At 38.3% G+C, this 20,359-nt stretch overlaps 1 protein-coding gene across 15 annotated transcripts in view; it reads right to left on the bottom strand.

Moving 5' to 3' along the window:
- heph (polypyrimidine tract-binding protein 1 heph) overlaps window positions 1-20,359 on the bottom strand; it is a 182,198-nt gene that overhangs the window by 96,199 nt on the left and 65,640 nt on the right. For 3 of the 15 annotated variants that reach the window (XM_089256164.1, XM_089256169.1, XM_089256165.1), the window contains exons 5-6: window positions 4,875-5,138; window positions 1,711-4,455 (exon numbers count right to left, since the gene is read on the bottom strand). The exons of 5 other annotated variants lie outside the window; for them this stretch is intronic. In XM_089256164.1, coding sequence (XP_089112290.1) covers window positions 1,711-1,713 — 3 coding nt within the window. In that variant the 5' untranslated portion in view covers window positions 1,714-4,455; window positions 4,875-5,138. Of the gene's footprint in view, window positions 1-1,710; window positions 4,456-4,874; window positions 5,139-6,569; window positions 7,840-20,359 lie in introns of those variants that run through there. 7 more of the 15 variants (XM_089256171.1, XM_089256166.1, XM_089256168.1 and 4 more) reach the window with 7 other exon arrangements.

The raw sequence follows: 20,359 nt of genomic DNA, 5'->3' as shown, positions 1-20,359 counted from the left end.
ATCGTGCCTTACCTATTGGGTAAATCATAAGATTCGTATTTTGGATAAAAGGTAAATTCGTGTGCGCTATGCAGCACAGAGTAAAAGGTGGCAAAATTAGCAGGGATCAAAGTGAGAGTAGTGCCTAAATGTTATAGTATAGAGTTCGTATAGAGAATAGCTGGTTAAAACTACAATTAATGAGTAAGCAAGAGAGTGAGACAGAGACAGAGAGAGGGAGAGATAGATAAAAAGCGAAAGATATATAGAGAGATCGTAAGAAAGAGCCAAATAGAATATAGATAAAACAGAGACAGCCATAGCAGCAATTTGTAGTAGAAATATAAGCTAGTTTCAAGACCAGAACTCGGGCTAGAAATTGTGTGTATATAAGTTTCAGATTACGAGCCAGCGAGCCAACACTATTCAAGCTCCACAGCCTGACCGAAAAGAGAGAAACTGAAAGAATAGTCGACAGGCCATGAAACCTCAGTTTTCTTTGGATCATATCATCAACACCAATCAATGACATCAACTTTAATTAGGTGTTTGCTCTTAAGTCGCACTTTAATGTCAATGGTTAGAGAGAGAATAAATAAAATAAATTCCTTCGATAAGCCGAAGATTTTGTACATTTGCAGTTAAAGTTTAGCTAATTATATTTTTAATAATTTTAAAAAGGCCTAAATAATGTAAGATATTGGACAAATTACAAAATATATGTCATTTAATATTTCCTAAATTAGAAACTGTTTTTTAAATTTTTTCCCATAAATTTTTAGTTTACATTTTAGAAGAGCCCTAAGTTTCTTTGAGGTAGTGGTTGACATAAGCTGTGAAGCACAAGAGAAGTACGAAATTTTAATTTTATTTGCATTTGACATATTTATTGAAAACCTTTATTTAATTTAATATTAAAGATCTTTCTTTTACAAAGGAAAATCACCATAATTGGATTTGGTTATTGGAACTCACGTCTTCTTTTCATATTTCGCTAAATGTTTCCATCAGACAGAATTTAAAAAACTTGTCAATAACTCGTTCTTCTGCCTATTTCTAAAGACTTTCTCTGCACATGCTTCAAATGTAAGCATATATTATAAAGAATAATTTATTAAATGTAAGCATATATTATAAAGAATAATTTATTTAGAATTTGTGTATATACAAGAATGTGAATAACAATGATAGAAATGATAATATTAATTAAATAATTGGATAGACTTGAAAGATAATATATAGAACCATTGACATTAGTTTTCGTCGACTCTTGGCGCTCGCTACGCTCGTAATCGAACTGCTTATAGTACGTTTATGTTATAGTTAGGTAGTAAGTATATATAATAACTAAAAATATATGAGTAGGCAGTAGAGAATAGAAATAGTTTCATTTTGCATAGTAAACTGTACAACTTTTTGTATGCGGATTATCATATATATACTGGTTAATTCGATTCGAATCGATTGTATTGTTATTTAATTATAGGTATGTATGAGTATTAACAAAAACGAAACGTTGGATTTCAATTTTCAATGTAGTAAATGGTAAATATCTCAACTTTCGTCTCGTATACAAGTATATATAGTTTTTATGTTGATATAGAATTTAGTCGATTGGCAAATTTTGGATTTGCGTTTCATTTTCAAGTGCATTTTCTTGTGCATTTTGTTTTGATTTTTTGTTTTTTGTTTTTTTCTTTTGTATGTTGTTAGGATGTGGGCGTCGCTTACCATGATTAAATCTTGTATAGGGGAGGGCTCGGCTGTTGAATCAGATGCAACGATTTCGCTTTTTACCGTTAACGGCGGCGACGGAGTTGCTGCTGTTGCTGCAACTGTAGCGCTGGCTGCGACTGCGACTGCAACTGTCGGCGGTGCGGCGGGGCTGGGACTGGGGCTGGCGGCGTTGGCGCTGGCGCTGGCGTTTGCAAGCGACGCTTGAGAGCTGCTGCTGATACTGAGCGCTGCAATCGCTGCTGACGCCGTGGTTTCTGTTAACGCGGCAATGATGACAGTTTTATTGGCAACAAATGTTGATTGAAAAATTCTAGATTCTGCACTGGTTTTGTTGTTGTTGTTTGTTTGTTTGTTTGCTTTTGTTTTTCTTTAGTTTTTTTTTTTTAGTTGTCGTTTTACTTGTAGCTTAAGTTGCGTTTTCTTTTACTTTGCTTTTAGCTTTTTAATGTTATTATTTAGCTTATTTTTGTTTTGATATTTTATTTGGTATTTTCTTGATGTGGGAATTGCACGGGTTTTGGTTTTGGGTAGTCGAGAGAGTTAAGTGCTTGTATGTTTGGTGAGCTTGTTTATTGCCAATTCTGTATATCTATGCGATGATATATCAATATCTATATATCGAATGCCAATCGAATAATTTTAAGTAATTTATGCCAATTGTGTTCAAAAGTTTTACGCAAATTGTTATCAAGTGCTTGATGAGTGCTGAGACTTCAATATAGTTTAATAAACGTTTCTATTGCGCCAGGAAATATTCAAGTTAAGTATTTGCTAAGTTAAGTTTTTGTTGTTGAGCGTAGTTTCAAGTTGAAACTTGTCCGAAGATTGTCTTACTTATTTATAGTGCAATGTTCTTATGTCTACGGTTCATCACTACTGAGACTGAATAATTAGACATGTATAATATGCTCTGTATATATATATATATATATTTATATGTATATATATTTTGATTTAGATGTATAAGTATAGAGAATATATATAAAGTGTATAGCGTAAAAGTTTTGAAAACCGTTTGAAGATTGTTTAGAGTTTGATGATTGATTGATTGATTGATTAAGCCTTCTTAAGTTAAGTTAGGGGGGAAATTGCCTTAGAGATTGTCGTAGAGTTTTATTTTAAAGTTTTCTTTCGTAGTTTGAGGTTTGATTTGAGTTGAGAGCAAAAGTTGCGAAAAGTTCTTTATAAATATAAATATATGTAGAGCAGCTGTATATATATATATATTTATATATGCTACTTATATGTATATATATATAGTATAATGCTCTGGTTATTGCCTGACTCTGAATGCTTTGATTGCTGCTACTCAACTTCGGCCTTAAATATATACGCTAATTTTTACTGATTGTCAAAACGCGTTCTCTTGTCGATCGAGGCATCAAGGCCCAACGATTGCTCTGCTTAACCCTAAGGAAAATATTCTACAAATATGATTGCTAAAAACTTAGCCAATTGCCACTACAATTAGTCAAGAGAGCTAATGGAAAAAATCTCTGGTTGATTGACACCGTTGCTGCTACTTTTTAGGTAATTCCTGCTACAATTGACTGCTTTTTGAATTCAGTTACAACCAATTAATTATGATAGACACATAACAGACACACACACACACACAAACGCACACTCATACAAATACACAGGCAGATATTTGTATTGACTTAATATCTGTATATATAAATATATTTATATATATTTTTTTCGCTCTCTGCTTTTATGTTTTTGATTGATCTGCACTTTCAATTTCAGCTATAATAATTAAAAAATGCTAATTACTTGTTTGCATTTCCTCTTTTGATATGTTGCTATTTATCTGACTGCTATTGCCGCACCTTTTGTAAATATTTATACTTAATTTCAATTTAACAACCTTTGCATTCGCATATTTTTCCCAAAAATTCTACACTTTAATCCCCGAAAAAAGTAAATAAAAGGGATGAGACAAATTAAACCGAAAGGGACGCTAAATACGAACTCTGGAACCCTGGGATGGGGGCACAAAAAATGCAATTACTTAACCCTTGACCGCCGTGTTATCACCTTTATAGAGACCCTGTTGCTAGGCCCACTCCTTCTCTTTCACCTGGCTACAAATCGTGTGCCTATACCTGTATTTCGAAAACGCCGTTCCTAATTGATTTTCCCCCTTTTATTTGCTTTGGCTAGGCCAGTCTCACTTGCAAACTACGCTCAAAATTAACAATAAAATATACAATTCAATCGAAGATGAATTGCCAACAATTTTATTTTATTATTCAATATATTTAATTTAATTTAATTTTTAAAAAATTTGACTTCTTTGTAAATAGTTTTTTAAAAATCTTCTCGAATTGGCGCTACGCAATTATTTCACAATTCTTTCTCGCTTTTCGCTTAATACTGTTCTGAGTTTTCGATTTGCTTTGAATTCTCAGCTGCTCAGAGAGGCGGAAATCAAGATTAATTTGTGTTTGATTTCCTCTTTTTCAACTTATATATCATTAAAGTTAACAACAATTTGCCACTTTTTTTTTTGTTTTGTTTTGTTTTTGCTTTTAGTTTAGCTGCCTTTTGTGCCGTAATGCTGAATGTTTAGTTTTTCTTTTGAATGCGTTCTGTTTCTGTTGGGTTTCGGTTCTGTTGTTTGGAGGATTTCTTTTGGATTGGTGTGGGAAAGAGTTTTGTGATTTGGGTACAGAAAAATACCAGTTCTTTTTGATTATCAATTATTATATTTTTCGATCTTGAGGCTTGCTTGTACTGGTAGTTGAAAAGAACCAAAATTACATTAGTTTTAGTGAGCGAGTGTCAGAGTCTTCCATTAATTTCGATTTGTAAAGAATTTGTTGTTGAGAGAGAATGAAAAAAGGAAACTAAAACACAAAGTTTAAACATAAATTGCTCTTTAGTTTTTTGTTATTAGTTTTATCAGATTTGCCAATGGAAAATTAGAATAATTGCGTCACTTTTCCGCAATTATTTTGGTCGAGGCTTTTTTCGTTTTCATTTGCCAATTCAAAGCCAAACTTGAAACTTAAGTAAAAAATGAGGGAATTCGTGAAACAAAAGAGAAACTAAATGAAGCGCAAACAAATAACAACAAAATGGCACAAAATAAGTAACGAAAACACACACAATGGGCATGAGAATACTTAATATAATAATTTTGCTCTTATTACCAATTAAGTGCCGAGTCAAAGTCGTTGAGAAGATGAAATGAAGTTGGTTTGTTTTTTGATTTCTTTGTATCTTTTGACTTTTATGATTTGTTGGTATTGCCTTTTCGTTGATGTTTTTTTGTTAAGTTGTCTTTAATTTTTTTTATTGGGTTTTGTTGATATATTTTGTAACTTTTGTAGCTAAAATGTTGCTTGTTTTATTTATAGATGTTTCTTGTTGTTGTTGTGGTTGTTGTTGTTGTGTGGTTACTTGTAATTACGGCTCTGAAACAAAACAAAAAATTTGCCTTTGAATATTTTGTGCTCTTCTTGTCTGAAGTGCGTTAATAATTTTTGTGTTTTATTATTTCATTTTTATTTTGCTGCTGCTTATTTTATTTCAATTTTTTTATTTCTTTCTGTACGCACAAAAAAACACGTTTTCAGACCTTACAAAAAAGCGCCTAACTGACTCTTGGCCAACTCTCTGCTGCCAGTTCTAACAATTGTGCGAGCGCATTACGCTCTCCGTGATTAGCACGCACGAAATTTCTTTGCCTTTACCGGTTTTGCCTTGCTTTTTTTTGTATTTTTGTTTTCTTTTTTTATTGTCTTCTCTTTTTTGTATTTTTGCCTGACTCACAGTTTTTGGCTCTTGGGATCGCGTTGCCAAGTTGGACTCAGACTTGAGAAGCTAGCTAGAGATATGAGCGTACTTTTGTACTCTCGCGGCGATTGGCTTGGAGACGTGTAATTACAACAATAAAAATAAACTACGGGAATTATTTCGATGCGTACTAAGTACGCGATTGAGCGGCTGAGTGAAGGAAAGAGCAACAGAGCCAGAGCAATACATAGAGCGAGAGAGAGGGAGAGAGAGTGAAGAAGCGAAGCGGACGGGCAAAGTGAAGTGAGTGTGCGGCCTATTGGAACGTTGGCCATAAGGTTTTATAGCTAACAGACAGACAGACACGCACACACACAAACACAAATTCTGTGTGTGTGTTTTTGTTTCGTGTGTGTTTGCTTTTTTTTTTTTTTTTTTTTGGCTTTTCGTTTTGTGTTTTGGTTTTGTGGCCCGCAAACACAAAAACGTGTTTCGCTGTTGCCGCTTGCCGCTTGCTGCCCGGCTAAGACTCAGTCAGCGTTCAGTGAGTGTTGCCTTTCCCTTCTAACGTCTCCTGCACTGCTGATATTTCATTCTTTTCTTCTTTTTGTATTCGTTCTGTTTTTTTGCCGGCTTTGAAATTTCTTTGGTAGTCTTTTGGGCCTATTCGTGAAGCTGGAGCTGTTGCTGCTGCTCTTCTTGTTGTTGTTTCTGCTGTTGCTCTTGACTTGAACAAGCCAGTGAGCTCAGTTTAGAACGTGTTCTTGGGCTGTTGCTGCTTTTGTAGAGCTGGCCTCTGACTGCCTGCCTGCCTGCCTGGCTTACTGGCAATAAGAATTAAAATCGAGTCGGCGAGCAACGAACTTTTGGCCAGCAATTCTTTTTATTGTCATTTTTTTTTTCTGGATATATTCGAGCATTGTGTACAGATATTTCAACAATTTTGTGCGCTTTTAGCTTAAAGATTTTCAAAATTTTTTCTAAATAAATTTTGCGAGCACAAAATATTTGTTTCTTTATTTATTATTTTTAATTTTATTATTGCTTTTTTGTTTTTGTTTAATATTAATTTTAATCTGATTTGTTTTGCCTAATGAATTTTAGCTTACATCTTGTTGCTGTTGTTGTTGTTGTTGTTGCTGTTATTGTTGTTGTCAAGTGTCAGAATATACAAAATAGCGATACACTGATAGCGGTCAAGTTTCAAAACAATTTAGAGAAGTTCAAGTTTGTAAGTGTTCGTAGATCTTGAGACTTTTAGATTTTTAGATTTTAATTTCTACTAGCACACACGTAAAGTGAAAACTCGAGAATTACCGGAAATAAAGCCGTGTGAAAAAGTTTGCGGATTTGTTTTTATTTCGATTTATTTTGATTATTATACTTTCGAATTTATTTATATTGCCTTTAGTAATATTTGTGTTTTATTTTGATTGCAGCTGTTCATGAACATTGATATGATTTCATTTGATTCGATTTGATTTTCTTTTACTTATTCAGAACTTGGCGAATTTTGACTATTTGATATGCTGCGTGTGTTTTTTATTATCCGCGTGCTATTTGCGAGACGTTGTTGCTGGTATTGCGGCTGTTTTCGATTTGAACTCAACTTTGATTTGGATATTGAAATTTTCGTGAGTGAGCGAACGCGTATGTGTGTGCGTGTGAGAGTGTGTGAGTGTTGCTGCTGCTGCTGCTGCTGCTTCTGCTTCTGTTATTGTTGTTGCTGCTGTTATGGGTGTTTGCGTTGGTGTTGGTGGTGGTGGTGGTGGTGGTGCTGCTGCTGCTGCTGATGTTGTTGGTAGTGGTAGTGGTGGTGGTGGTTGGTTTGTGATGTGTGTGCTGGCTGCGACGGCGACGGCGACGGCAGCGGCAGCGGCGGCGACGGCTACGACAGCGGCGGCGGCTCGACGGCGATGAGGCTACGACTGACTACGGCTACCCTGTTGATGATGATAGCCAAAAACAAAAAAAAACAACACAACTCGAGAGCTCTAACTGAAGAGAAGCGACTGTCGACTGTCGGTGCGCGTGTTTGTTCTATAGCCAGGTATAGTTGTTCTTGTTCTTATTGTTTTTGTTGTTGTTGCCGATTTCTGCTACTGCTACTGCTACTGTTGTAGTTGTAATTGTTGTTGTTGTTGTTATTATTACGGTGCCAATTGCTGCTGCTGTTGTTGTTCTTGTTGTTGTTGTTGTTGCTGTTATACTACATATGATTTCTATAGAGCGAACGAGCGAGCGAGCGTACGAACGGCGGACAGAATTGGAACGGGTTAAAGCAAAGACTGTACGAAGACTGAAGTAAGAACGACTGGCATTCTAAGGTAATATACCTTTTTTTGTTTCGGAGTGCGGCAGCGCTGCTGTCGCCAGATTGAATCTGTTGCGCCAACGCTGACGCCGGCAGCGACTGCGACAGCGGCAGCAGCAGCAACAGCGACGCACGTTATCCAAAATAAAGCAACAGTAGAGGCCAGAACCGGACGAGTTCGACACCGACACCGACCACCTAGAGATGCTAGCTCGTGTACGAAACGACGACAACAACATCAACGACGACGACGACGACGACGGCGACGTCGTTGCCGACGACAGCGACGTAGGCTGGGCAGCATTTCTCCTTCTAGAAAAATGAACTCCGAAAACTGTTTTCGGAGCGCGTAGCACACCTTTACTTAGTCTCCTCTCTGCTCAGCTCTCTCTCTCTCTCTCTCTCTGTCGTTCATTCTCTCTCTCTCTCTCATGCTCTTCCTCTCTGTTGCCGTTTGTTACCTGCCGGTTCCTTGGCTTGTTGCCTCTTCAACGTTCTTTTGCCTTTGCCATTGCTTTGATATTGCTTATGTTGTTGTTGTTTTTGTTTCTGCTGTTGCTGGAGACGCTTCATATTGAGGCTCGGCTTTTGTGGTGCCTCAGGTGCGCAATTATTAAACGTCTTTTGTTCATTATAATTTTTTCTTGTTTGCTGTCGTCGTCGTTCGCTGGGCGCGATTTGGTAACGTGTTCATCATTGTGTGCAAAGCCCCATGACTTTCGTTGTTATATAACACTCGTATAAGTCATCCACAACTCGTATAAGACCTTTTGAGGATCAGATGGGGAAGGCGCACACCAACTGGCCCACCTGAGCAGCTCGACGACGCTGTGGGATTCACCTTCGTGCGAAGGGACATTCGTCGCTGCCTCTGCCGCTCTGCTGCTGCTGCTGTTACCTTTGCTGTTGTAATAGCAGCTATTGTTGCAGTAACAACATTACTAGCACCCACCTACACACACACACACACACACACATACAGTGGCAGATAAGGACACACACACTTTGACACACACGTGGGGCCATGTGAGACAGCAAATGCAAGCGCCATGCGTGCGCGCCCTGCCAATAGCCGCGTGCTGGTGCGAGCGAGCGAGAGCGTTGCTGTGCGAGCGGGAGACTGCGTTTAAGAGAAATGGAAAATGGAAAATCAAGAGGCGGCGTACGCAGGGCGACGGGCAGAGCGTGCAACGCAAAAAAGGCAAAACAACAACGTCGTCGTCGCCGTCGTCGTCGGCAGCGGCTGCGACGACAAAATCAACGAGAAAATAATAATTGTTACACCTGCTTCGGAAATGCGCGCAAGGGGTGGAAACAGAGCGCCCAACACACGACCAACGGCGACGGCGACAGCGACGACGACGACGACGACGGCAAAGCAGCATTCGCTTTCAGGTGAGCGGCGACGCTTTTGCCACCCTCCCAGCCAAGGCAAAGGCGAGCGCCGCAGCTGTCGTGCCGAAATGCCGAAGCACGGAAAACCGAATGGCTTTTCCGATGTCGCCCAGCCGAGCCGATGCTGCCGCTTGCCCATCGCATCGCATCGCTTCGCGTCGAGTCGCCTCGCGTCGCGTCGCGCGCTGTTCGTGTGCGAGAGTCCGAACGGACGCAGCGCGCATGACAGCAAGGTGCAAATACGACCATAGGTGTGAATGAGGCAGTTGACGAGTTGTGGGTGGCCGACACGGCCAGGGGAAAACATTTCCTCTAGGGGTTGGCTGGCGTTGATGTAGGGGTAGCTCTGCAGGGGAATGGATTCACTGTTAACGCGGCCACTGTTAAGCGGAAAAGCTTTTCGGAAAAGCTTAACTGTAGATATGAGCTGTGCCTCCTGACTGACTGAGCCACAGTGTTTGGTAATAAACGAGCCCATCTATTGGTTGGTAAGAATAGACCAACAAGGCCCTAGAAGAATATATACTTAGGAAAATAAATAAAATGATTACAGTACAAATTTACTGATACAATTTTGAAATTGAGTTATTAAATTATATTTGAAAACTAATGAATCAATTAGAATAGTAAAAATAAGTCAGAATACTATTTACAATTAAAATAGATTTCAGGAATGAATTTCATTATTATTATTTCCAATATCTGAAGTAATATATGAAACTGAGTCCTTAAATTATATTTGAAAGCCATTAAATCAAGAAAATTTTTAATTAAAAATTCTACTTATAATTAAAATAGTGCTCAAAAACTAATATGTTCAGTATGATATTCCTTTTATATGTTTTTATATTCACTGTTTTATACAAAAATGCGATAACATCATTTATTACAATTTTTTATTGAATATTAAATTTATATTCAATTCTTCTATATATAATTATAATTCTATATATAATGCTTCTATATATAATTAAATTCAATAAATATAAATTGCAAAATTTAATCAAGTTCCAATCGGGTTTGATATGCACTGGAGTCAAAATTTAGATTAGGAGCAGAAAAAATATAGGATTTAAATAAATATTAATTTAATCTTACAATATTTATTTAAATCCTATATTTTTTCTATATATATGTATATATATATATATATATATATATATATATATATATATATATATATATATATATATATATATATCTTACAATATTTATTGAAATCCTATATTTTTTCTGCTCTAGTATAGATGAGAATTGTTTATCAATATTGTTAGAATTGTACATATATATATAATAAAATTCTAACAATATTGATAAACAATTCTCATCTATTCAGAGTGTAAATAGTCTGCATTGCATGCCGAATAGACTGAAAAGTTTCCACACAGAATGGAATGAATTCAAATACAATTGTTATACATTTTAAGTGTTATTTATTTGATGGAAACACGATCAAAAATGCCGCTCTCAACATACCAATGGGATTGTTAGCTTTATAAGTGCACAAGAAATAAAATAGAAATAAAACAAAAATATATACATATATAGAGAGGTATTTCTCTGTAAATAAACACATTCAATTCGAGTTGCATGAAGTGCACTATTTGATGGCAAATCCCTTAATACACTCAGCGGCACCCGTTAGTATGCAAATGTTGCCGTTGATAACCCGGCGAAAAGCCCATAGATTTGGCCATATGATTCGGCACTGATAGAAATAAATTTCATTTATCGACACAATTCGGAAAGAGCAATTTTTGGATTGTTTTCGATTTTGTTTTTGTGTTGTATCAACAACTTTTAGGCTATTGGCCATGAGCGAGGCTCAGGAGTGTTTTAGCTTTGTCGACTGTCCGCTCTCTCTATCTCACTCTCTTTCTCTCTCACACATTCTCTGCGTCTCGCTCGCTCACTCACTGACAGACCGATAAAACCGATGCTCTGCATAAAAATCGCGTTGTTATTGTTGCAGGAAACGGCTACGTTGATGGCGGCGTCATCGATGATGCCGCATCGCGTTGAGCTGTTGTAGTTGTAAACGGTTTATGAGATTTACGCGCAATTTGTTGCCAACTTTCATTGTTGTCGTTGTTGTTATTGGCCATTGTTGTTGCTGTTGTTGCTGTTTTGACTGTGCCCGCGGCATATAAAACAATATGTGCCCAGTCTAAGCTTGGCTCGTTAAATGATTTGCGTTTGTTTTTACTCACGCTCTTTATGCCGCATTAGCCCCGGCTCTAACTGCCGTTCGCCGTTCTCGTTGGTAGTTCAAAAAATGTAAAATGGGGCTTACCTGCAATGACCATAAAAAGAGACCAAACGAGACCAATATAGAGCGAGCCAGAGAGCAGACGAAACACCAGCCAAGAGCATAAAAATTATTTACTTTCGTTTAATGCACAAATATTGATTAAGCTGTAAAATCGTAATACAAAACTGAAGTGCACACGCATCAAGTTTTTCAATTGGCCGTGCACATTTGAGCCTGATCGACCCATTACGGGCTGTGGGGCGTACAGAAAGTACAGCACTACACAAAAATATAAACATAGAATGTGGTCTACCAGTCGCATGCAACATTCATGTTGCCGCAAGACAAACCAGGGGCCGCCACCATATAGATACAGATATATGTATGTGCATATAATTTTTGCTAGTCAAGCGCAACAGCTGCACAGGGGGCTGCGACTGTGGCGGGAGGTAGCGGCAGGGGCACATGCAGCCAGTTCAACGGCTGTGGCATGCAACAGGCAATGAATCTCAATCTCGGTAACGTTGTCGCTATAGCTCTAGCTAGCTGGTTGCTTGGCTGACTGCTTGAAATGCAACAAAAACAAAAAACAACAACAACAACAACAGAAGAGAGAGATAGAGAAGAACGAGAAGGAGCCGTTGACTTTGGTAATTCAATGGCAACAACTGGCGGCCAAGGCAGCCGCCGCAACAACAGCAACAGCAACAGCAACATCAACATCGGACTCGGAGCCGCAGACGACATTCAACTTCAACTTGAATCTTTTGGAGAGAAATATGCGGTAACAACATTTACTAGCCAACCAGCCAGCCAGCTAGCCCTGTCTTGGCGGCGGCCAAGCGATGCGAAACCAACCAAGCAGCCAACAAGCAACAGCAACAGCAACAGCAACAACAGCAACAGGCAACAACTTAACGCACGAAATAGTCAACTTGCCACATTTTAATTCAGTCGAATATTTCTTTTGCTGCTGCAGCGCCTTTTTCTCTGCCCTCGTCGTCGTTCTTATTGCAAATGGCATAAACGGCAAAATTGCATGCAACTCACACAGACACAGCGACACACACACACACACACACATACACATACACAGTGTAACTGCGACTTGACTTTACTGCCTGCACTTGGCTCTGACCAAGGCTTGGAATGTCTTCTTCTCTTCTATTACTTTGTCTTGCCTTGCGCGCTTAACTTGGCTGTTGCCTGTTGGCTGTTGCCCCACCACATTCCATTGCTTGCTGCTTGCAACAACAGCAATGTGCAATAGAATTATAGTCACTATAGTTGCTGTCTCTTGGTTTATTTTAAGCTAAATTTATTACCACAAACGTTTTGCATTGTGCAAATGCGTTGCTAACATCTTGGCCAAGAAGAACTGGGCTAGCAGCTCGCTAACAAATGCAAATGAAATTGGCTCTCAAGACTTATGCCCGAAATATTATTTCCTCAAATGAAATAATCACTTAAGCTTAAGCTTTGAAATATATATAAGTACATACTTATATTTTAATTCAATTCAATTTCAAAGAAAGGTGAGCAAAAGTGGGAGAAATTCTCAAGTTCGGTTTATGGTCAAAAATTGCCGATAATATTATATACAAATTTTCTAAGATTTCCACAAGGAAAATTGAGTTAGTCTTAGCCTTCTTTATGATTACTGGAAACTCTTAAAATTCTATATATGAAATTCGGGAACTAACAAAGTTTCCAAACTATTTAACTGAATAATTGTTTGTGTATGTTTTATGCTTGGGAATTAATTGTAGCAAGTGCTGATAGTCTATGCTGCGCATTGGTGCATGCAACATTAAGCTGAACAGCAGCAGCCACAACAACAACAACAACTTTGCGTGTTGGCGTAATTACTTTGTTGCTGTTGCTGTTGCTGTTGCCCTGCTCTGCAATTGTTTTGGCCATGAACTTGCCAACAGCGCCAACATCGCAGCAAACACTTGCCAGAACTCCAAGTAATGTCCCACTGTCAGCAGTTGCTCATAGGCCAAAATGTTTGTTGGCCTTTGGTCATAAGCCAATTTTGTTTATTATCATAACATTCCAGCGTCACAAAGGCTTGCGACATTTGTATTGCTCTCTCTCCTGGCAGAGAATTCTACATAAGCGAACTCTTGACCCACTGTGAGCTACGGGTGAGGTGGAGCGGTACGCCTTTTGAAATTAAAAATTGAAAAAACTGAAATACAAAATAAAAGAACGAAAGCAAATCAAGAAGCAGCACAAAAATTCACAGGCTGCATCAGGTAAACAGCAGCAGATTTCCAGACCATCCATCGAAACATTTCCAATAATAAAATTCCAGGCAAAAAGGGCAGTAAAATTCGCGAACTGAGCCGCCTTCATTGCCGTCGTAGCCGCAATTATACTTCCACCGCAAATGAAACAAGTTTGGCAACTTTACCAACGACAGGCATTTTGTGGCCATGGCCGCACAGCTCAACGTGCCAGACGAGCAAAGGCTCCAATGGGCACACAAACATACACATTAATGCACACACACATATGCATACATATATACATACATATATGCACAGTGCTCGTAGGCAGACTCCAAGCCTGCCGCCTGCCTGAATGGGGCAATGCAGCGACCGCAACAGCTTCATCATCATCATCATCGTCGCCGGCCAGTCGAAAGTCTGGAGCTGCTGCATTTTTGAGATTCCGGTGCGAGAACTCACTTTGCATTGATGTGTTGCTGAGTGCACGGACCTCCACTGAGAGGGGAGTGTGGAGTGGAGCGGTGATTTGGTTTGGTTTGGTTTGGTTTGGCTTGGTTTGGCTTGGCTTGGTTTGCATTGACTGCGGTAGCTGTAAGCATTTAACAATTGCAACCAGCCGCACCTACACTCCTCCACAAGAGCTGGACTGGGTGGTGGACATGAAGCGGGAGGCTATCCATTAGTTGAAGCACTTACGCTATTATCGACAGCAACCGCGATGCTAATGGTGCGCAAAAAGCTTGTTATGATTGCCACCAGCAGTGCGGCCAGTCAGTCACTCAGTCAGTCAATCAGTCAGTCAGCCGGCCTGACCCGATGGTGGCGCGTAATGAAGCATAATCTCATTGTTAGCACTTACAACCAATAAGGTCAAAAACAACAGCAACAACAACAACAACAACATCTGGAGCCAAGGCAGCGTCGCAGGACAAGCTAAGCGGATTGGGTCACACAGCGAACGCAAGCAGGTCGAGACGGCTCAAGTCGAAATAAGTCAACCAGGATCGAGAGTCACGAGCGACAACTACTTGGCATATCCGGGCACAGCACTCACTGACCGAGTGTAAGCACCACGCCAACGCACAACCACCCAACCGCCCACTCATCGAGTGGCGCCTTTCAAGTTTATTTGCTTGCCCACTTGTCCTTTTCGTCGAGCTCCACAGCTCGGCTTTGCCTCCGCCATGCCCCACCTCTATTGATGATGGCGCTGTGAATGGCATTCGCCAGGCTTTTCATTAGCGTGATTTGCACAGTGGCATTATGTTTTATTCTGTGACACTCAAGCCCGAGCCGAGTCTACCCACCGTACACACCCATCAATCCATAGGAAATTTGTCTAATTTGCTGTTAACGAGTGAGCGAGCAGGGCTGGAGCCCAAGAAAAGAGTATGACTGGTAATCAATGAATCTTCTCTTAGACAGCACAAGAAAATGTGTTAGTGAGAACAATTAAACATTTTAGTGGGATAAGTAAATACATTTAGTCTGGATCTACGGCTTAAGGACTAATTCTTATATTTCATATAAACCAATCAATTAATAAAGAATTTTTAGCTCAATAATATTTAAGAACCACAATCCTCTCATATAGAGATGATTATATATACATAATATTTATGGTATCAATAAAATTATTATTCTTAGTAAAACAACTTTTATTAGTCATATTAAATGAAATTTTTACATAATACAAATATATGTATAAAAGATAATATTTATATAATTAATTAATAATTTATCATATCAAGTTTTGAACTCTAATTCAATATACAAAAGTCGCCAGTTTTATTAAATTAAATTAAATAAATTTCATTTGGAGAAATTGATTTAAAATACTGAGCAAGTGCATAACAAATCTTAACACAGTCCCCAATTCGAACTGTAAACAGAATAAAAATTTATTTATACGCTTGTGTGTAAATGTAAATGTGTTTAGTTGTAAATATTTATGAACAGACTCGAGAAAAGGGTTTTCAGTTATTTTTGTCGAATATACGTATATGTATATATATTTCTCGACGAAGCAAGACAAAAGTGGCATAATATTACAAATATTTAAATCGCAACAAGAGCAAAGCAAGAACTGACTCGAAATCGTAATTGTTACAAATGCAGCGCTGAACTCTGTCGCTAACTCAAATCAGGTAACTCCTTTAACAATCAGCAGCAGCCAAATGCAGAGTACAGATGAAAATACAAAGAAGAAAGCAACATGCACCGACTTATAATTACACTCGGTTGATAAAAAAAAAAAAAAAAATTAAAGATATAAAAAATAAATAAATAATAATAATAATAATAAAAAAATTTTAAAAATAAAAATAAATAAAAAAGAAATAAACTAACAAAAAAAAAAATAAAATAAAAAAGTAAATAAATTAATGAAAAATATTTTTGTAAAAGTAAAAAAAAAAAATTAAAAAAAGGGCAATAGTTAATTTTTTTTTAAATTTCATAAATCTATGGATTTTCGTTAATCCTAATTTTCTTCTTAGCAGATAAAGTTGAAGCAAATAAAATAGAATGAAAACCAGAAAAAAAAAAATATATAGAAATTGACAGTTTGTACACTAATAGTCTCTATACAAAACTTTATCAGAGTTATCTTCGCTTGACAAAAACAAGAGATCCTCATTCATACAAATAAATGTTGCATATTTTCCAACACTATCAAAATACCTTCCAAAACAAAAGTATAGTTCTTAACAAATTTTAATTTCAATTTACTCTAACCAAGCAGCGAAGTCAAAAGTCGTTCTAGAATACAATCTCAGGTCCAGGATAACTAAGGAGACGCCAAAACAAAAAATCCGGGTTTTTGTTTTTTGGTGAGCGAAGAGGAGTGAGGAACAGAGTAAACCCAGCCCTCGACTCTAAAGCAATGAAGAAGCTTTTCAACTTCAATTCAGCATAGTCCTCTAGCCCGACAACCAGCCAACGTAGCGAACGTGCAGCAAAAAGCAAGTACAATGGTATAGATAATAAGGCGCTGCTGCTGCTGCTCCTGCTGCTTGTTGCCTTTTACCTTTGGCGACCTTCGCGAAGCAGCAGCCCGGGTATGCCGCGGCATCGGTCTGCAGCAGTTGCTGATTGGAATTATTTAGCCAGACTGCGGCAGCAAAAGGAACAAAGCTTAAGAACAGCAACAACAACAACAACAACAGGGCACTGGCTTGCGCTCTTTAAATTGTGATTTATTGTATTTATGGCTTACCGCTGCTGCCACTTGCCACAGCTTAAATTGAGTTTACAACAAAAGCATTTTGGTTTTGTGTTCGGGTTGAATGCAACTAACGGCTAATGAGGCGCATGTTAAGCTGCCAGAATTTGTAGTTGGCCACAAAAGTGAAATCAAAAATCCAGGGCAGCAGAAGAGAAGCAGAAGCCGAAGCAGCAGCCGCAACAGCAAAAAAAAAGTATTTTTATACGCCATCTTTTTTTTATTTTTGCTTTATTTTTAAAGACAAACGCGAAGGCCAAGCCAGACTTTGATTGCAAGCACAGCGACAGCACGATAATATGTGGCGACTGTTTGCAAATCGAATGGAAGAGATAAATAAAAAAAACAGCAACTGAAACTGAGCCAGAAACAGAAACAGAAAAGCAAAGAAGAAAAACAAAACAAGCAACAAGCAGCAGGAACAGGCTTTTGGCCTGCCAACAGCAACAGCAATTTACGATAGCAAGTTGCGCGAACAGTGAGCCATTTAAGGGCCTCAAGGCCAAGGTTTAACCAGTGCCAGCGACGACTGATCAAAATCCAGCCAGAAGAGCAGACCGAATCAGCCAACCGGCCAACCAGCCAACCAGCCAAGCAGCCAAATGGCCAGCGCACTTGGCACACATACCTTCAACCAATGCATCCTAACAAAGCGCGGCCAGGAAACGTGCGAGTGCCACAGTCCCACAGTCGCACAGTCCGAGCCAGAGCCAGAGTCACAGAGCCACACAGAGCCACAGTTCCAGCCACGTCACAGCCATGCATAATAAATGCGCAACTGGTGTGCAAAGTAACCGGTTTTAGGAAACGAAGAGCCACCCGAAGCGGGGCACCTGCCTCGGAACTGTTATATGCCTGGGGAAATGCTAACATGAAAAGCTACAGTCGGCTGTTAGCCAACAGGATGTGGCATTCGGGTAGGGGCAATGCTGTTAGCCAAGAGCTTTTCGCTAACAGCCGTCGCGACGGCCGGCTAACAGTATAAGACGCGACAGCAGCGAATAGAAAATTCTGCTGCTTAGCGAGTCGTACTTCCGGCGGCAAATCAGCGCACCAGACAAGAAGCAAACAACTGATGCGCACAGCTACTAACTGGCAAATGGCCAACGACTGGCTGGCTAGCTGGCCAACTAAGCTAGCTGACTGCAGATTGTAGAGCTGACGCAGACATCAGCATTTAAATGGTCTCGCAGGAATGCAGATTTTACTGCAACGCATGCCAATGTCTGGCCAAGAACAGTTGGAGCTGCCAGGCCGCTAGACAAGTCAAACCACTCGCGCTGCTGCCACGACGACGGCTCGTAGAGTACGTTGACCATTTTGGCAACACTTTTTCTTACAGCGCTGCGACTTTGTTATCGTCATGAGAAAATTACAGCACTTGATGTTCTTGCAGCCGGCGCGTCGTCGCGACTTTTCGCTCTTGGTCAGTTCTCATGAATTGCAACTGAATTTGTAGCAAAAGCAACAACCAACAGCTGACAAGACACAACACTCACAAAAAAGAAGAGGAAGAAAACGAAGAAAACCTTTAGATGTCGTATAGAGGCGACAAAAGCACAAGAACAAGAACAACTGGTTAGAAATTGTGCCGTCATAAGCGTCACACAGTTCGCCCAGTCAGTCGGTGAGGCCAACTCAGACAAATGTCTGAGAATCATATAAAACTGAAATATTCACACATTCACACAGCCAGACAGCGAAAGAGCAGAAAGTATTTTGTACAAATTCTTATGCATGTCACGAATATGATGTATAAATATTATTAAATGACATAATATGTGTATGAAATGCTATAAGGAAAATAAGATAGTTTCATTGAAATCAATTTTTTAGCACATCAAGTGATCTATGTAGAATAGTCGCAAAGGCAATAAGGCCTAGAGTTCTCCCTAAGAAACCTTTCAAACAGTTCGTCCAGTGAGTCCAGTGAGGCTAGACCAACGGGGCTCAGAAAAGTACAGATATAATATATATAAAATATATATGTTATGTATATAACAAATATGAAGGTTGTATAAATATATTTTAAATTTTATTGAAATGGCACAGATTCTTTTTTTGTTAATAAATAAAATAGCAGAGCAAGCTCTCCAATTACAATATTACAATATTACAATATATTAAGCAAACAGAAAAGCTTTATGAAAGTTTCAGTTTACCATTTCCTGTCAGAGAGCCACAAAGGAATTTAAATATTTATGTAAATTTTCGCATTTAAATATTTATTTTATATATTATATATAATATATTAATATTATATAATTAATTGTCTGTCTAATTACCCATAGAAAAAATTATTTTCTTCCTTCTATAATATTTATTTTTCAATTAGGTAAATATAAAAAAATATAATTAAAAAAAAAAGCATTTTTTAGTTCAAATAATAAATAATATATAATAATATAATATATATTATTAGAGTAATAGTTTATAAAGATTAAAAATGGGCAAACTCTATGAATTAAATATTTATATTTATTTATTATTTTAGTTAAGATTAAAAATGAGCATGAATGGAATCAATGATTCACTTTATTTATGATTTCAATGAACTTCCTTTTTTGTAGTTTTGAAACAAGTACAAGGAAATTAAAATAAACATATTATGCGAGTTCTAATGACTACATGTAACAATTTAGATAAGTATGTGGGAATGGCTAACAGTTTGAAGACTAAAAAGTTATAATAAATACATATGTAAATATGAATGTAAATTTCACTCGTTTAAATTTATATTTATGCTTATGATGACAAACTACCATACTAGTAAAAGTATATTTTTTAAGGTTTAATATGAGATAAAAATAATACAAATAATCATGAAATCAACAGTTGGGAGAAAACAAAACGTCTCTGAAATTACTGGATCTTTCTGGAAAGCACCCAGCTGCAAAAAAAAAAAAAAAAAGAAAGAGCGGTAGCCAAGCACAACTTCAACTACATGTCACGATCACGAACTAGAAGTAAGAGCCACAGCCGTAGCTAGAGCCCAAGTCAGTAGAAGAGAAAACTCACAAAAGTGTTCTATGTGCTCTGTGCTCTGTGTGTACTTAGCTAGTGGAGATCAGCGCCAACGCGAGTAGCTGGATGAGTGACTGCGGCGCTGCGCTTGGCTGGCGTTTATTGACCCTAAATGAAATTGCAGTCGCGCTTATGAGGTTGGCTATATTTTCACATGCATGTATTTAAGGAACAATCGCATGCACTGTGTGCCTGAGGCAGGGCATTCAAATTTCAAAGTTAAACAAAGCGCGTGTTGCCAATTGGTTGCCAAGTAAAAGGAAAAAAATGAACAGCAGCAACAAATCAGCTTACAAACAAGCCAAAAGATGAATGACGAAGCTGCTTCCTCTGCTGCTGCTGCTGCTGCTGCTCTTGCTGCAGTTGCGCCAGCGTCGATGATGTCGACTGAATCTGACTTTGGCCAAGTTCAAGCAGCAAAGTCAAAAGCAAAGTCAATTGGTTTTGCCTTATGC

The sequence above is a fragment of the Drosophila navojoa genome, chromosome 2 (assembly GCF_054131105.1).
Source record: "Drosophila navojoa isolate 15081-1374.11 chromosome 2, UAZ_NAV_1.0, whole genome shotgun sequence".
In the NCBI taxonomy this organism is placed as follows: domain Eukaryota; kingdom Metazoa; phylum Arthropoda; class Insecta; order Diptera; family Drosophilidae; genus Drosophila; species Drosophila navojoa.
The sequence above is the reverse complement of the archived record's forward strand: the minus strand, read 5'-3'. Positions and strand labels throughout refer to the sequence as shown.